At 35.1% G+C, this 16271-nt stretch overlaps 1 protein-coding gene across 1 annotated transcript in view; it reads left to right on the top strand.

The window, feature by feature from the left end:
- LOC150095877 (uncharacterized) overlaps window positions 1–16271 on the top strand; it is a 710412-nt gene that overhangs the window by 391337 nt on the left and 302804 nt on the right. Inside the window, exons 33-34 of the mRNA XM_090409554.1 lie at window positions 1242–1436; window positions 15258–15533. Of these exons, the coding sequence (XP_090265680.1) occupies window positions 1242–1436; window positions 15258–15533 (471 nt within the window). The remainder of the gene's footprint in view (window positions 1–1241; window positions 1437–15257; window positions 15534–16271) is intronic.

Genomic DNA, 16271 nt, shown 5'->3' with positions numbered 1-16271 from the left:
AAACTCATTCAGATGCATCCCATCAGCTTTCAATTCTAACTTTCCTTCAAATTCATTCCATACATTCACAAATTGAACACTCTCTGCCTGACACAATTCGGCCATCTTGTCATTCAGTATTATTGCTCTCCTTTTCAGTTCGCTACTGTCATATCTAGACAACAAACTAACTATTTCTCTCTCTGGCCTATTAACAGCATCCAGTTAGATATGTTATTCTATTGATCTCAACTAAACGCCAAACTGCTTCAAAATCATCACATGTACTAATATTTTCCACTTCAACTCTTGAAGGACACAATCCTCTGCTTCCATTAGCAATGACACTATTTTCCTTCACTTCTTGCAACTGCTTCTTCATAGTCCTTTCCACATTCTTTGTCTCATTATTCAAATTGTTTGTGCCTACCACTAATTCTGATGTCCGTTCCTTCCTTGTATGCAAATCATCTGATATTCATTTTATTGCACCACTTGTAAAACATATCTTGTACACTTTATTTTTTACCACACCTTTAATGATTGAGTAACCATATAAAGCAACCCCTATCATCCTTAGATATTTGCTTCATCTTATTAATTTCCTTGCCAATTACATTAGTTATGCTCTGCTTTAAACATTCAATTTCCTCCTCCACTTCACTTCTATTATTACTGTTGCAAGCACTTCCATCCAGTTTCTGATTCATGTTGATTATCTGATTTCGTCTTAACATTTCATCGCACTTCTCACAAACTATAATACCTTCCTTTTTATTGTTTGATATGACACTCCATAAATCTTTAACGTTTTTGGATGCATACATAAAACACTTTTTGCATCTTATTCACTCCGAGAAGTCTAGGAAAAAAATAGATCTCTGAGTGAGCAAGGGCTCAACTTGGAGATCTAGAACAATATCATAGTACAATGATCATATCCAGTCTGACTATCACACAAAAGCACTATTACACAAATCTACACAATATAATTAAGGGAGAAAAACACTTTTTAACACTTTGTAAAATCTGCACAATATAAATAAGAAAAAAAAAAACACTTTGTAACATCATTACTTCTCATTGCGACAGTAGTGTCACCTTTTTATCAGTTTCATAACGATGGTCATCATTAATGTTTCATCAGTTTTGTTTATTACCAATGAAGGGGGGGAGGGGAATCTATATATTTATTATGAATTATGTTCACATCTTTTACTTCTTATTATACACAATTTTATTTAATTGAAATATAATTTCAGTGCAGTGTAACAGCCAAGCCTGTCAAAATGGAGGATTATGTTTGGTTCAGAATCATCAAGCAGTGTGTTATTGCCCAGCTGGATTCACTGGCCAATTCTGTGAAGTGGATATGGATGAATGTGCAAGTCGACCATGTTATAATGGAGGAACGTGCATTGATCGACCACAAGACTATAGCTGTCATTGCCCTGCTGGTATGTTATCATATGTTTGTTTCTTAAAGTATTTTTTCTTTCTTTTTTTTTTTTTTTTTTTTTTAGGTCAAGTTAATTGAAGAGAGTCCTAAAAAATCAAGTTATTAATAAGTGTAATTTATAATTTAAATCATTTGCTTTATGTTTATGATGCAGAAATTATTCTGTTAAGTATCAGATTCATTCTGTTTGGTCTGGTTGATTTTTCTCTCCACCCAGTAGCCTATGGATTCATTTCCATGTTTGGTTCTCTAGAATGAGATCTCTAGATTATCTAGAGACCAAACATGGAAATGCAACACTAACATTAATGTAATATACAATAGATTCACAAACGTTCATAGATGTATGTCACTCAAAACATACTTTTAGCAAATGTTTTCCTAAAATTATTTTCACACATTTTACTCAGTCCACCATCATTTAAAGATTACATCATTCATAGCATAGTTGAGGATATTGTAGCTGACTAAGCATGTGGCATGTTTGCATCCTAGGGATTAACATTTCAGCCTGTGAGGAATGGGAATGTATAGGACGCATTCAATGTAGGCAGTGGAAAGCACTGTGTGACTTGGGTATGAATGTCTAGAGTTTTAGAAGTAATGGATATTGTAAATTGGAAATTGGTGAACTCACTCAAGATACCAGTAGCATGGTAGTAGGTAAAGAGAACATGAAAGAGGTGTCTATGGATGTAATTTATATAGTGTGGCAGAGGAAGCTATTTTGAGTAGTAGCCATAATTGTGTAAGTGAATATCGGATGAAAGCAGGATATGTGGTGAGAGAAACAGAACTGCTGCTGAGAAAAGTAGTGGAAAGCATGAAGATTGAGTTAAGGAGGGTGAATGAAGAAATAGAGACACTAGAGAGGTTAGATAGTCTAAGGATAACAAGAGTAGATGTGAGTGAGCAAGTGTGAGAAGAAGATGGGAGAGAAAGGGAAAGAGAGGAAATCAGAGAAAGTGAAGACAATGGGGGAGCAAAAGAACAGAGAGAAATGAGTAGAAAGAAGAAAAGTGGGAGAGAGAGAGAGTGGAAGCAGAAAGGGTCAGGAATATGAGTGAGAGAAAAATGAATGAAGGTGTGAGGGATGTCAAGTATAGAGATTCAGGGTATATACAGTAGTGTACAAGAGCAGTGCTTGCCTGAAAGAACAACAGAGAATGTAGCAAACAGTGAGGTGAACACAGAAAAGATTATAGTGATGGTTGGCATGAATGACCTAACAGGTAATGTGAATTGGTAGTAAGATATCTGAAATTGTTGTTAGGGATTATGCAGCACAAATGTGTAAGAGAGTAAACAGTGATTGAATGAATGAGTGTGTTGCCTTCGCATGATGCAGAGTGGAGATGAGTTGATAATTTGAGGGAAGATTGGATTTGTATAAGAGGGATGGCCTATGCCTGAATGAGTTTGGTATTAGGAGTCTTGAAAAACTAATGACTGGTATGAGACCTAACACAAAGAGTCAGGGAAACTAAATTACAAACGAAGGAATTGTTAGAATGTGAGTGAAGAGCGATAATGTTATATAACTCTGTTAATGACGGTAATGGGCTTTATCATGGAAATGTTGACAAAAAGAGAATGATTTCGACTTTGTGTTGTTGTCCAACTGTGTCATACAGACTGCAGACAAGAATATACAAAAGAACATGCAGGTAGATTATTATGTCCATACACAAATGCTAGAGTATCAGAAACAAACGGGTAGAGTTTGTTGCCTTGGTCAATATGTTGGGACCTCAGATTGTAGGCATTAGTGAGACCTGGCTATCAGAATCAGATATACTAATTCGTATCAAGTAAAGAGTACAGTATGTTTTTGAAAGGATGAGAGGATAGGAGAGAAAGGGGTGTGCTGCTAATGATATCGGATGACTTGAATCCAGTTAGAGTTGACACTTATGATTGTAGTACGACTACTAACATGTGACAGGGAGTGTGAAGCCATCTTCTTCAAATCTAACTGTTTTCCCTACATCTCAGGTCATCCTGCTCCCTTTTTGTCTTTGCATCCTCTTGAAGCATCAACCTTTCTCATGCAAGTTACCTTGAGTTTCCCTGTTTGCCTTGCGCACTCATTCTCTACTCTCATACCACCCACTTCTTTCATAAGCACCACTTGAATCTCACCTTCCTTACTCTTGCTCTTTCACATCGCTTCTTCCTTGCTCAGATTCATTATCTACACTCATTATCTGCTGGAAGGGTACTGTCATACCTGTCCAGCAGTAGTCTCTCCAAATGACTCACATTAAAACATTCAAATGCAGTCCATCACTCTTATACTGTTCAATTCTTCCTTCAGACTCATTCTACACATTAACAAACTGCACTCCTTTCTCTTCACACATTTCTGCTAACATATATTCATATGTTAGTAGAAATGTGTGAAGAATCACTCAGGTAAGAATCACTGTCCTATCTGGGCAACACACTGACTATCTTTCCTATCACACTGTTATCTTTTATCCTTCTCAATAACCTCCTGATATTGAATCTTACATTCTCTTTTTTTCTAGTCAAGTCATTTGTCCTTACTACCTCTACCAACTCTTGCTCACTTACTTTTCATATCCAATGCCTCAATCACTCTATTCATTTTACCTCCCAGAAAACAAACAAACCTTGTGCATTTTCTTGTTTACCACACCTCTAATAATCAAATCATCATACAACACCATTTGTTGGTCTTTCATTACCTCTTTCATACGTGCTTCATTTCTTTAGAGTTTAGAAGTGAAAAATCAGAGAAACTACAGATATTAGGAGATAGATGCAATCAAGAATGCGTATGGTCACCCCTTTGATAAATGAGCATGGGTGCCAAAACGATTATGCAATGCTGACTACAGTTTCACAGGTTTCTGAATCGAATGGATTGGTTTGACATTACACAAGGATAATTGTGGATACAAGGGGATATTGAAATGTCTGTACATGAATGCAAGAAATGTCAATAAGGGAGAGGAGTTTTTGGCATTGGTTAGCTTGACTTGGCTAAAAATGATGGGCATCAGTGAGATTTAGTTGCCAGAAAATGATATAGATACAGAGATACAGTGTAAAGGATTGTATTTTCAGCTGATGATAGCTGAAGAATTACATCCAACAAAATTAGAAGTTAAAGAGGATTTTAGGTCTGGAGGAGATGGTTCATTTAAGACTGTTTGGTGTGAAATGAGACCAATAGAACAAAATATATTGTTTGGTGCTACTGTAAACCAGAAAGTCCACAGAAGATGTAGATTCCATGTATCGACATATTAGCACAACGAGTGCAGATCAAGGAATTATTATGGGAGACTTTAACTATGGGGACATAGATTGAAAGGAGGAAAGGTGGCATGGCAAGATGGAAGTTGAATTTATACAGTTGCTAAGGGATGATTACATAAAACAACATGTTCTAGAGGGGGACAAGGAGTTTGAGAGAGTTTGGATCTGATAATATCATCACATGATGCATTTATAACCAAGGTAATATCCATAACTCTCCTTTCAATTGGGGAGAGTGACCATGCAGTTTTGTTCTGGAAAGTTGATTGACAAACATGTGGAATTCTCTGTCAAGAAAGAGTTTATGCTGAACTATATAAAGTTATAATTATGACAAACTTTGGAGTTATCTTGGAACAGTGCCATGGCTTCAGAAACTACAAGAAAAGAATGTCAGTAGTGAATGGGAAGTGGTCATAGATTGTTTGAGAGAATCAGCATCAGGCTGTGTACCCAAGGTCAAGAGGATAAACCAAATGGGAATTAAGTGGATGAGTAGAGCTAAATATTTTTTATTCAGAATTACATAAAATAGAAGATAAAATAAAACCAAATGATTATCTATTAAATAGGAGATTCCAATGTCAGAGTAGGGAACATCTCACCAGGTACAAATATAGGAACAAATGGTGAAACAATGTGCAATAGAAATTAATAAAGACGTGGAGATTTTACCACTTATAAGGACTTAAAATCACTACTATATATTCCGGCGTATAAGTCAACTTTTCAGCATTGAAAAAAAGTACTAAATTTTTTAGGTCGACTTATACACCGGGTCAAAAATTGATTGCTTTCCAAGAAAAAATAGTACGTATCATACTCTGTTAAATTTATTAGCAATATACAAAAAGGGTAAATAAGTAAAAATATTTCAACTTATATCAAATTTATTTACAGAAAAAATTATTTACATGTTATATAATTATTTATTTACAAAAGAAAATATGTAGGTAACTACATAATTAAAATTTAATTTTCACTGTCTGAATGTATGAAAAGTTCATTGTACTCTGGTTCTGTAATTTCTTCCGGTATATCGTCATATAAATTGTATTTGTTTTCTCCATCAGATTTAGCATCAATTTCGTCATCATTGTAAACAAAATCATCTTCTGAGCCATCTAATTTGTTAGATATAGCACATTTTTTAAAAGATTTTATTACTGTATCTGGTTTTATTTCATCCCATGCTTTCGCTATCCATTCACACATAGTTACCAAAGACACATGTTGCATTTGCCCTCCTTTTGTGTAACTTTTCTCTCCTTCTTGCATCCACAAATTCCACTGTTTTTGTAAACTGTCTTTAAATGGCTTGTTTATACAAACATCCAATGGTTGCACTAGTGAAAACCCACTTGGAATCACTGCCATATTGGTATTATTCTCTCTTAATAAAGATTTTGTGCTCTCTGTTAAATGGGATTTGAACATGCCCCCACACTAAAAGACTGTTTGGATTTTTTAATGCATCTTGTCGTGTATTCCAAATATTTTTTTATCCACAGCTTAACTCCTGCTTCGTCTCCAACCATTCTCATGAACATGGACAAAAACGTTTCTTGGAATTTTGATCTTTGGCATTGTTTTTCTTTTAAAAATTATCATAGGTTTTAATTTAGTACCATCAGCCATACAAGCAGGTACAACTGTGAAATGGCTTTTTTCATGTCCAGTTGTTTTTAAAGAAATAGTTTTACTTCCTTTCAATTCTACTGTTCTATTCCTGATCATGTCAAACATAACTGGAGTTTCATCCATATTTCTGATTTGAGACAATAAATAATTTTTTTGCTTTCTTTTAATAATTACAAATCTTTGAAAACTTAATAACTTATCATCCAAATCCTTTGGCAGCTTCTTTGCGATTTTCGTTTTTAGTCGAAGCACTAAATTTTTCCTTTCTATAAACCGGCTATACCAACTCACTGTAGCTTTGAAGTTTTTGCTGTCCTTTTTATTTGCTTTGCCCCACTTCAAAGCAAATAAACGAATATTATTTCTCATTATAATGAGTCCATTTTGGCAATTTTCTCGAACCCAATCCGCAACATTATTTTCCAGAATAGGCCACTTACAAATTCCTCTCCGTAATGCGCACTTATTTTTTGGCATTTTCATTATTAAAGTTTCATTTTTTCTCCAATCGCGAACTAGTTCTTCATTTACTCCGAACTGACGTGCAGCAACACTGTTAGTATTTTCTTTTGCAAATTTAATCACTTTGCACCTAAAACTCGCGTCATATTTCATTCTTTTAAAATGAGCCATTGCACTTTAGTTCACTATTGGTCAACTGGTCAATACGAAAAAGAAATTTTTAAAGTCGACTTATATGACGAGTATACTATAAAAACTCAAATAAACTCAAAAAATTCCAATATCAACTTATACGCCAGGATGACACTTGTACGCCAGAATATACGGTAATGCTTTTTTCAAGCATAAAAATTGCAAATTCACTTGGGAAACAAGAAACCTAAAAAGTATAATAGGCTATATAATAGCTAATAGCAAAACTGCTAATGAATATGATCATTATCTCTTACAAGGGAAAATTAAGAATATCCCCAAGATGGTTTTTAAAATTAACTAAATCAGTGCTAAGAGAAATCTCCAGGAATCTTTTAGAGTTCAACTCTTGGATGCTAAAAGTATCAACTACCTTTATTAACAAAGTATAAATGGAAAACTAGAACAAATAAAAGATATAGCAATAGAATGGAATGATTTTAAAAATATATTAATAAATGCATCAACACAATGCTTCATAACAAAAAGTAAATGGAAGAGGAGAAAAGGAATATCAAACTGGGATGAAAACATTGAAGCAATAATCAAAGACAAGAAAGAAGCATATAAACAATGGATAAACACAAAATAACTATAAGCAAAAATTAATTACAAATATAAAAGAGCAATAGCAAATAAAAATCATGCTGAAAAATGAATAGAGAAACATGAGATAACTTCATAGCAAAAGAGATCTTACAGCAAAGAGATCAAATATTATTATTATTATGTGACACCTCCAGGGAGTCCACGGACTCATCGTGGGAGGGCACACTATCTATCTCTCTAAATACATCTCATCCTCTCTGCTACTACTACTACTTAATTCTCCAACTACGACACTACTGCCATCAATGCCATGCATCGCCCATCATCACCAACAATAGTTATTTTTTGTCTGTAAATTGCGTAGATGAAAAACTCGGATTTCCAGGAGAAAAAACCCTGCTACCACCGTATGAGATCAGCTAACTCACATTCAAACTGTAAAAGCCCATATAAGGATTCCCCTCATTATTATGAGAATCGAACCCAGGTCTTTTCCAATCGAAGAGTGCAATGTTCTGCTATTCTTCCAATTGCGCTATGGTAGCGACATATACAAAATTCTCACGAATATGAATAAGTAGGTAAAAGAAAAAGTGAAACTTGAAATAATCAAAGAGAAAAGCTAGTGGGACTTCTTCCAGAACTTATGGCATGATAGTAATGAATCTAAAACTGATGTAATTCTAACTACTGACTATACAGTGAAAGAAATAACATTACAAGAAATCCAGCAAGCAATACACCAAAGCAAATCAGGAGAATCCCCTGCAGAAGATTGAATAAATACAAAACTTATAAAATATGCAGGCATCCTATTCATGAAACGACTTAAAATTATTTAACAATATCTGGCAGCAAGGAAATATCCTAGAAAGTTGGAATATATATTGGAATCACTCCAATATATGAAAAAAAAAAAGGCGATAAGTGCAAATGTGAAAATTACTGAGATAAGTCTTCTAAATACTGGTTCTAAGTTTTATGCACAATATTCACTTCAAAACTTAAATCATATGTAGAAGATAAACTCTGCAAAGTACAAAATGGCTTCCAAAAAGGATGATCATGAATTGACCCAGCTTTTATGTTAAAAATCTTAATGGGAAAATTTCCATTAACAAATTGTGGACCATACTCAAGAATCTAAACATTTCAAATCAACTTCTGGCTGCAATAACTAACATGTATCAGAACACCCAACTAATTGTAAGAATCAATGAAAATGTTTCAGAATGAAAATCAATTAACAGAGAGTCCATCAGTGATGCCCAATGTCACCACTCTTATTTAATATCTATATGATGAAGTAGTAAAGAAATGGAAGAAAAATATAAAACTGACATTTAAGCTGGATCGGGAAAACTACACTTCATACCCTTTTGTTTGCAGACAAATGGATAATCAGAGCAAGAGTGAAGATGAAATTCAAAGATCAATATATGCCTTAAACATAAGTGCAAAAAAATTTTGGAATACAAATATCAACAGACAGAGCAAAAATCATGGATTTTAAAGGACCATCGCCAGTCAGAATTAAAATAATGATTGAAAATAAAATTTTAGAACAAATTAACTGCTTCAGATATCTTGGATGTGCTCTATCATATACAAAAGAAGCTGACATCAAAATTTCAAACTTTCTAAAGATAACAGAAATGATCAGTAATATTTTCAAATTTAACCAAGCTCAAAAGCATACAAGGATAAGAGTTTATAAAGTTTTGGAAAGATCATGTCTACTCTATGGAAATGAATTATGGACCATAAAAACTGTGGAAGTAAAAAAGGATAGAGACTGGAGAAATGAAATTCCTGCAAAGGACAGCAGGCTATACTCTCTGGGACAAAAAAAGAAGTACAAAAATATGTAAATAACTAAAAATAGACTCTGTATTGGACAAAATATATGAATACTGAAAGAAGTGGCTTGAACATATTAAAAGAATGGACAGTTTAAGACTATCTAAAAAATACTCCACTACCAGTTGGAGGATGTAGAAACCAGGAACGACCAAAGAAAAGATGGAATGAGACCAGAACAGGCCACTGGGCCTAAATCCCTGAGATGATGATGAGTAACGAATGAGAACTGGTCAGAGATTATTTGAGAGAAGTAGTATCAGACTTGCATATCCAAGGTCAGGAGGATAAACCAAGTGGGAATTAAGTGGATGAATAGAGATAAAAAACAAGAGCTGGAAAAAAAAAGAAAACACTGTGGAGTGAATAGAAAGTGAAAGGTGATCAGAATGCTCATGAGCACTACAAAGTGCAAGCAAGAGGGGGGTGGTGTTTAGTTTGGTAAGAAAGGCCAAATCAGATTGAGAAAAAATGAGCTAAGCATTCCAAAGTAAACCCAAAAAAGTTTTTTTCGTTATATAGCCAGTAAGAGAACAAATGACTGTGATAGGATCGACTTTAAACATTGCTTTGAGAATAAGGTGACAGAGGTATAAGAAATAGTTGAGTTGCACAGTGATCATTTTGCAAAGGTGTATTATCCAGGTGGTGATTTTTCAGTTGCTGATGTGACAGAGATGAATATAAAAATTGAGGAAATGAACAGGAGGTGTTTAGCATATTGAAAATATGAATGTGAACACAGCAGTGGGACCTGGCGTCATGTCCATACATATACTACCTGAATGTGCAAGAGATTTATCATTGCCTGTGATGAAGTTGCTCAATGTAAGTCTCAGCTCTGGCAGGATTTTGGAGGAGTGGAAAGAGGGAAAGATAGTTCCATTGCATAAATCCATGGAAGTTGTTTAAGAGTGTAATTAGTAAGGATGTGCAGACCAGATTTTTTGTGTGGAGAGTGGTGAATGAGTGGAATAGATTGCCAGCATCACTTGTGAGTTCCCTGACAGTGAATGAGTTTAAGGAGAGGTATGATAGGTTTTGTGTATAATAGTTGGTTTGGGTCTTCCATGATCTTTGGATTCCATGGAGATAATGTATAATAATAATAACTTGTATACAGAATTGGATACATGAAGGCAGTGCCCTTTATGCAAACTAGCATGGATTTATTTAGTCACAGGTTGGTATATAAATTGCAACATGTGGGTTTGGATATCAGATGAGTGTATTTCTTATAGATATTGCAGATGTCCATCTGGCAGAATTGCACACTCATGAGACAAAGCATTATGACCACATAGCATGTTTGGCCTCCTTTGGTGGTGCACCATCTTGATATATTGATTTCACTAACAAAATGAGGCACTAGCTTCGACCAACAGATGCAGCATTCCACATAATTTCAGTGATGTTCAGTGGGATTCATTTAGATTCAATTAAGTCAGCAAGAGAGTACAGAGAATGTGTGGATATGCTTTCACAATACTTGTACAGTGCAATCCTTGTGACGTGAGTGTTGTCTTGCTGGAAGAGTCCAGATCTACCGAACCATATTGTCACCACAAAGGGCAATACCTGATCTGAAACTGGGCAAGAATTAGTGGTTAAGGTTTGTTCAGTAGGGATGAGAGGATCGATTGATGTCCATAAGAACTATCCCCATACCAGGATACTTCCACTACTGAACTATTTCAAGCCAACTGAGCAGTCTGCTTAGCTGAAAACATGATATGTGGTCATAATGTTTTGGCTCTTGAGTGTATATTGGGTAGCATAATCATGGAGAAGGAAGGTTGCAAGTGGAGTTCTACAGGACTCAGTATAGGGACCATTAATGTTAATTTTTTAGGTTTGTGATATTGTCACTAGACTACAGGGAGATATTCAGGTGTTGTAGATGATCAGTAAAGCTTGGGAGGGGTAATAGCAATAGTGCTGATGTTCTGGTTTTCCAACAGCATTTGAATAAGCAGGAAAGGGACAAGTGAATGAGGATGTCAAGTAAATTCAGCTTAATGTAAAGTTTTGAAAGTTGGTATCCACAGATAGGATACTTCTCACTCACTTGGTGGAGTTGTATACTGGAAGAAGTAGAGCAAGCAAATGATCTTTGGGTGATTGCAGATAGAAATTTGAAGTTCAGAGAATATATTGCAAAGGTTTTGAAAACTACCAGAGAATTACTGCAATATTGAGGAGGATGTGGAACCACCATATCCAGATATGGTGGTTCCACACCATATCTGGATTATTGTCCTTAGATCTCATCTTTGGGATTTTAAGGGCATGAAATAGTTACATAATTATATCAGGAAGGATTGTGCAATATTTGTTGTGAGGAGGGACTGAAGTCATGCAAACTACAGAGTGTGGTGAATACAAGGTCAAGGGGAGGATATGACTAAGACATTTAAGCTGTTGAAAGGTATTTATTTACCAGATTGACACTGGGGCAATTTTTCACATGGTAAAAAGAGGAGACGGCATGAGAACAAGATACCATCCTTAGAAGCTGCAAAAGAAAGTAGACTAAGAGGGTAAGAAGTATGTTTGCATTTAGAGTGACAAGAGCATGGAATGCATTGTCTGAGAAGGATAAAAATGCAGATGGTGGATGAGTTTAAGGAGCGGTATAATGAGCTCTGTGTTGTCATAAGTCCCACGAGTCTTATGATTCCATGGAGGTCAGAAATAATAATAATATTGTTATTATTAGTATTATTACTGTTATTTTCTTGACCTCTGTGGAGTCACAAGAAGCATTGCGATAGATCAATGCTAGGCAGTAGTCTATCACAACACTCTTTAAACTCATCCACCATTTGCCATCTTCCATGTGAGGCACCTGTTTGTGGTGGAGTGGACTTCTCGGTGATGGTACTGGCTCCTTTCATTCTTCCATGCTTTTCTTCACATATTCTTCACTCTACTTCTCTCGAGTCATTTTCACTATCCTATCTTCTAGACCAGTGGTCTCCAAACTTTTCGCCGTGAGGGCCACATTGGGTACTTCAGCACTGTTCAGCGGGCCATAGTAAAAAAAAAAAAACTCTAGAACTAGATATATGAGTTTTATTGAAAGCAGATAAAAACTGATTACAGGGTATGTGAGATTAAATTATCGTATATTAATGACAACGAACACTATTAGCAAATTCTCATATTTTTATCACAAATTATAAAAAAACCATTAACGTGAATGATGTAACTGTGTTTGTGTTTTTAAAATCTTATTAAACTCAGGTTCAAATTTTGAAGTGCTAATTACAAGTAGCAATTTCAAATGTTCATCAGATAAATTTGCCCTCTATTTTGACTTGATATATTTCATTTGGGAAAAGTTTGTTTGCAAAGATACGTTGTCCCAAATATAGGGATAAATTTACAAGCAAATTTCTTCAATTTTGCTTGTAAAATTTTATAAAATTCAAATTTTTTTTCTTCTTTAGTCCATTTTAACCGACCTTTTACAGTCAGAAAGACCGTAACTTGGATTACGGTTTCTTTTTGCTATTCAGGAATATATTTTGAATACAATTTTAATTAATGCATTTGAAATCTATCAATACCCCATGTTTTTTTTTGCAGATTCTTATTGAAAAATGAGTCCAATTGGCACGCCGGATAAAATCATATCGCAGGCCGCATCTGCCCTGTGGGCCATAGTTTGGTGACCACTGTTCTAGACTACCATCACTGGGATCCCACATCTTATTGGATGTTGAACCCATTGACATCCAAAAAGGGGGATCCTGGTAATCTTGCACTACTTTGGCCTCTGCTTTGGCAAGATGGGTGGGTCTCGAAAGTCTGACCAAGATCAGTCCTCTAGTAGGCTTGTCTGCAAGGGTTGAGGCTGTTGCAGTAAGTCTCCTTCCCCCATGGTCTGGGGACAGGATCCAAGACTTGCTGTGGTGCTCGTATGGTATCTGGGTAACCCTAGCATTCCACCGAGTGCAGTTATTGCTTGACGAATAGTGATCGTCAGTGTGTGTGCTCTGTGATGGGTGGGGAACTCTGGCACTGAACAAAAAACCTCTCAAGCATGAATCCTTCATTGTCAATTGTTTCAGGGGCCCTAACAAAGTCCCAATCAAGTAGCGATACCATTGATATACCTTTTTTAACAGAAATAAGAAACAGACGTGATACCAGTATACCAGTTTTTCTAATCATCTGTGCAACAGGTGAAAAGCCAATAGGAAAAATATCACATTCTGGCAATGTCCTCGCATATCAGCAACATTCCTACTCAGAGCTACATCAATGGAAAGAATACTGATAAGAGTCACACCCCATAAAACACTCAATTCTTGTAGAGGAGTAATCTTACCATGTCAAACCACCTTGGATATTATTGTTACTAGACCTCCAGAAAGTTAAGGACTCATAAAGGGAGACCATATGTATATGCAGTTCCAAAAATTCACATATCCAATATTCTCTTCATCCAATATTTGATAACATTGACAGCTCTGTCTACAAACTTGCTAAACAACTAGTAACATCACTTCTCCCTCTCTCCTTCCTTTATTAAAAATTCTATTCATTTTAAAAACCTTAGCAAGAAATATTCATACATCATGGTCCTTTTTGTAATCAACATCAGCTATACAGCACTTTCCCATTCATAACAAATATGGTTGCATTAATTTGCCAAGGATCTGAGTGACCATCCTTCTAAGACCACATTAAGCCTGTCTTTTTTGAATTAACTGCATTTTTATCCATCCCATAGAGAGTACCTTATTAAGACATTAATTCCTTTTCAGGTATAATTTGAATTTTTTGTACACTACCTAATTAAGGATTTTTTTGTGTGTTTTATGTGTGTTTCTAATTTGTGCTCTGAAGATGCTGGTTGACAATCTAGTGATATATTTGGAAGTTCAGTAGAATTATTTGTCTTCCTCTGGTGGTAATACCATGAAGCACTGTTATGAATAACAACCAACACTTAAGCTTAACTATACATATCCACAATTTTTCTCAACTCTTTACAATCTCAAACAATGCATTTCATTTACCAACACTCTTCAATCAAAAACTCTACTTTATTTCCTTTCCTCTATTTGCATTTTCTACTCTTGCTCCCCTCTCTTTCTCTGTGTGAAAAATTTCTTTTCCATTATTCTGTTAGAACCCTTCAAGATTGTGAGACATATCATTTCATTCTTCTACCTGCCATGCTCTGTAAATGATATTCACACAAGCTCTCTTGATATCCAGCATTACAAACACCTGATACTATCTTTCCAAAATATCTTTCTCTCGATCTTTCCAAAATACCTTCCTTTTAAAAACGAGGTGACCAAATCTGCACACAATAAACAATATGTAGCATGATAAAGACCTCTGTACTTCTATCTCCTAGCAAGGTGGTTTCTAAATGTAATCCCGCATGAACTTCCTGACCACTTTTTTGACTTTGCTTATCCATTTAATTCTTATCTGATTTATTCTCCCATGCGCTGCTAACATTTCTTCCTTGCAGTTTATGGTTTAGCAAAGCTACATCTGGTTTCATGTGTTTAGCCCCCTCCCAAGTCAAGACTGCTTGCTCGCTTTTCTCCCTAATGCATATAAATTTTAGGCAAGAAAAACTAACCAATACCATAAACTGCTCACCCTTATTTCTTATGGTTTTGATATCAGGAATAATCACTCATACATGAATTAAAATGTCCTCTTGTGTCTTGCAATGGTTGTTGCATTCATATCTGAGACCTGAGAAACTATATTCAGCATTCTTAAATGTTTTATAGTTTTATGTTTCTTTAAAAAACATAATAATTCATTCATTGGTTTTATATTTGTTTTATAGGTTACAGTGGATTGCAGTGCCAGATTGAAAGAAGTGATTGTTTGAATAACACATGTCCAGAGAGAGCAATGTGTCAGGATCTTCCAGGTATTGGCACAGTGAATTGTCTTTGCAGATCTGGCTATGAAGGTCCTTCCTGTAATATTACAGTCAATCCTTGTACAACTAAAGAAAATCCCTGTTTTAATGGTGCCACATGTATACCACTTCAGCAGGGTAGATTTAAATGTGAATGCTCACCTGGCTGGACTGGAAGAACATGCGATGTTGATATTGGTAAGTGATATAACATTCATCTTCAATATGATGTACTTGAAATAATTGCCTATTTCTTGATGTATGATATCTTTGAACTTTGATGACAGAATTACTCTGATGAAATTGCCAGTCTTGTGTGAAATGTCAGGTTAATGTTAAATTTATTAATTTGCCAATAATTAGAAATGAAATCTGAAAAGTCTTCATAGATTACTTTGTTGTACCAGTACCTTTTGGTTGAAAAGATCTGAGTTTGAATCCTATATACAAGTAGCCCAGTGTGAAGTTATTTCATATGCAATAAATTCTGAATATTAATATTTATTATTTACACTTTGAAAAAGGATGAAACCAAGAATATAATTTCTTGGCATCTTTAATTTATAGTATAACAAATCAAAAAAACTTTCAATGTCTGTCTCTAATCCAGAGTATTTTAGTAGCAGGTATGATGCCTTTTGACTACTTGTATATGGAAATATGACTTCTACATTACTTCAACTTTTTCCATAGGAAAAAGGGCCACTATCCAGTACATACATATTTGCATTATGGAAATATGTATGTATTGCAGACACAGCTACCTTAGGTATGTTTATGGAACATATTAGGATCAACAGTCTTGGATCTTGGATTTGATCATTTTATCAGAGATGTTGCTATGAATTAGTATCAGATTCTTACAGTTGGTGGGAGTATTCACAAGATGATAACTGTTAGTCATCCATATGAGAACTTTGTAAGGAAAGGATATGC

The sequence above is a fragment of the Typopeltis vanoorti genome, chromosome 19 (assembly GCF_054136105.1).
Source record: "Typopeltis vanoorti isolate ZY-2024b chromosome 19, IOZ_Tvanoo_1.0, whole genome shotgun sequence".
NCBI classification, from domain to species: Eukaryota; Metazoa; Arthropoda; class Arachnida; order Uropygi; family Thelyphonidae; genus Typopeltis; species Typopeltis vanoorti.
Note: the sequence above shows the minus strand (reverse complement) of the source record. Positions and strands in the feature narration are given on the sequence as shown.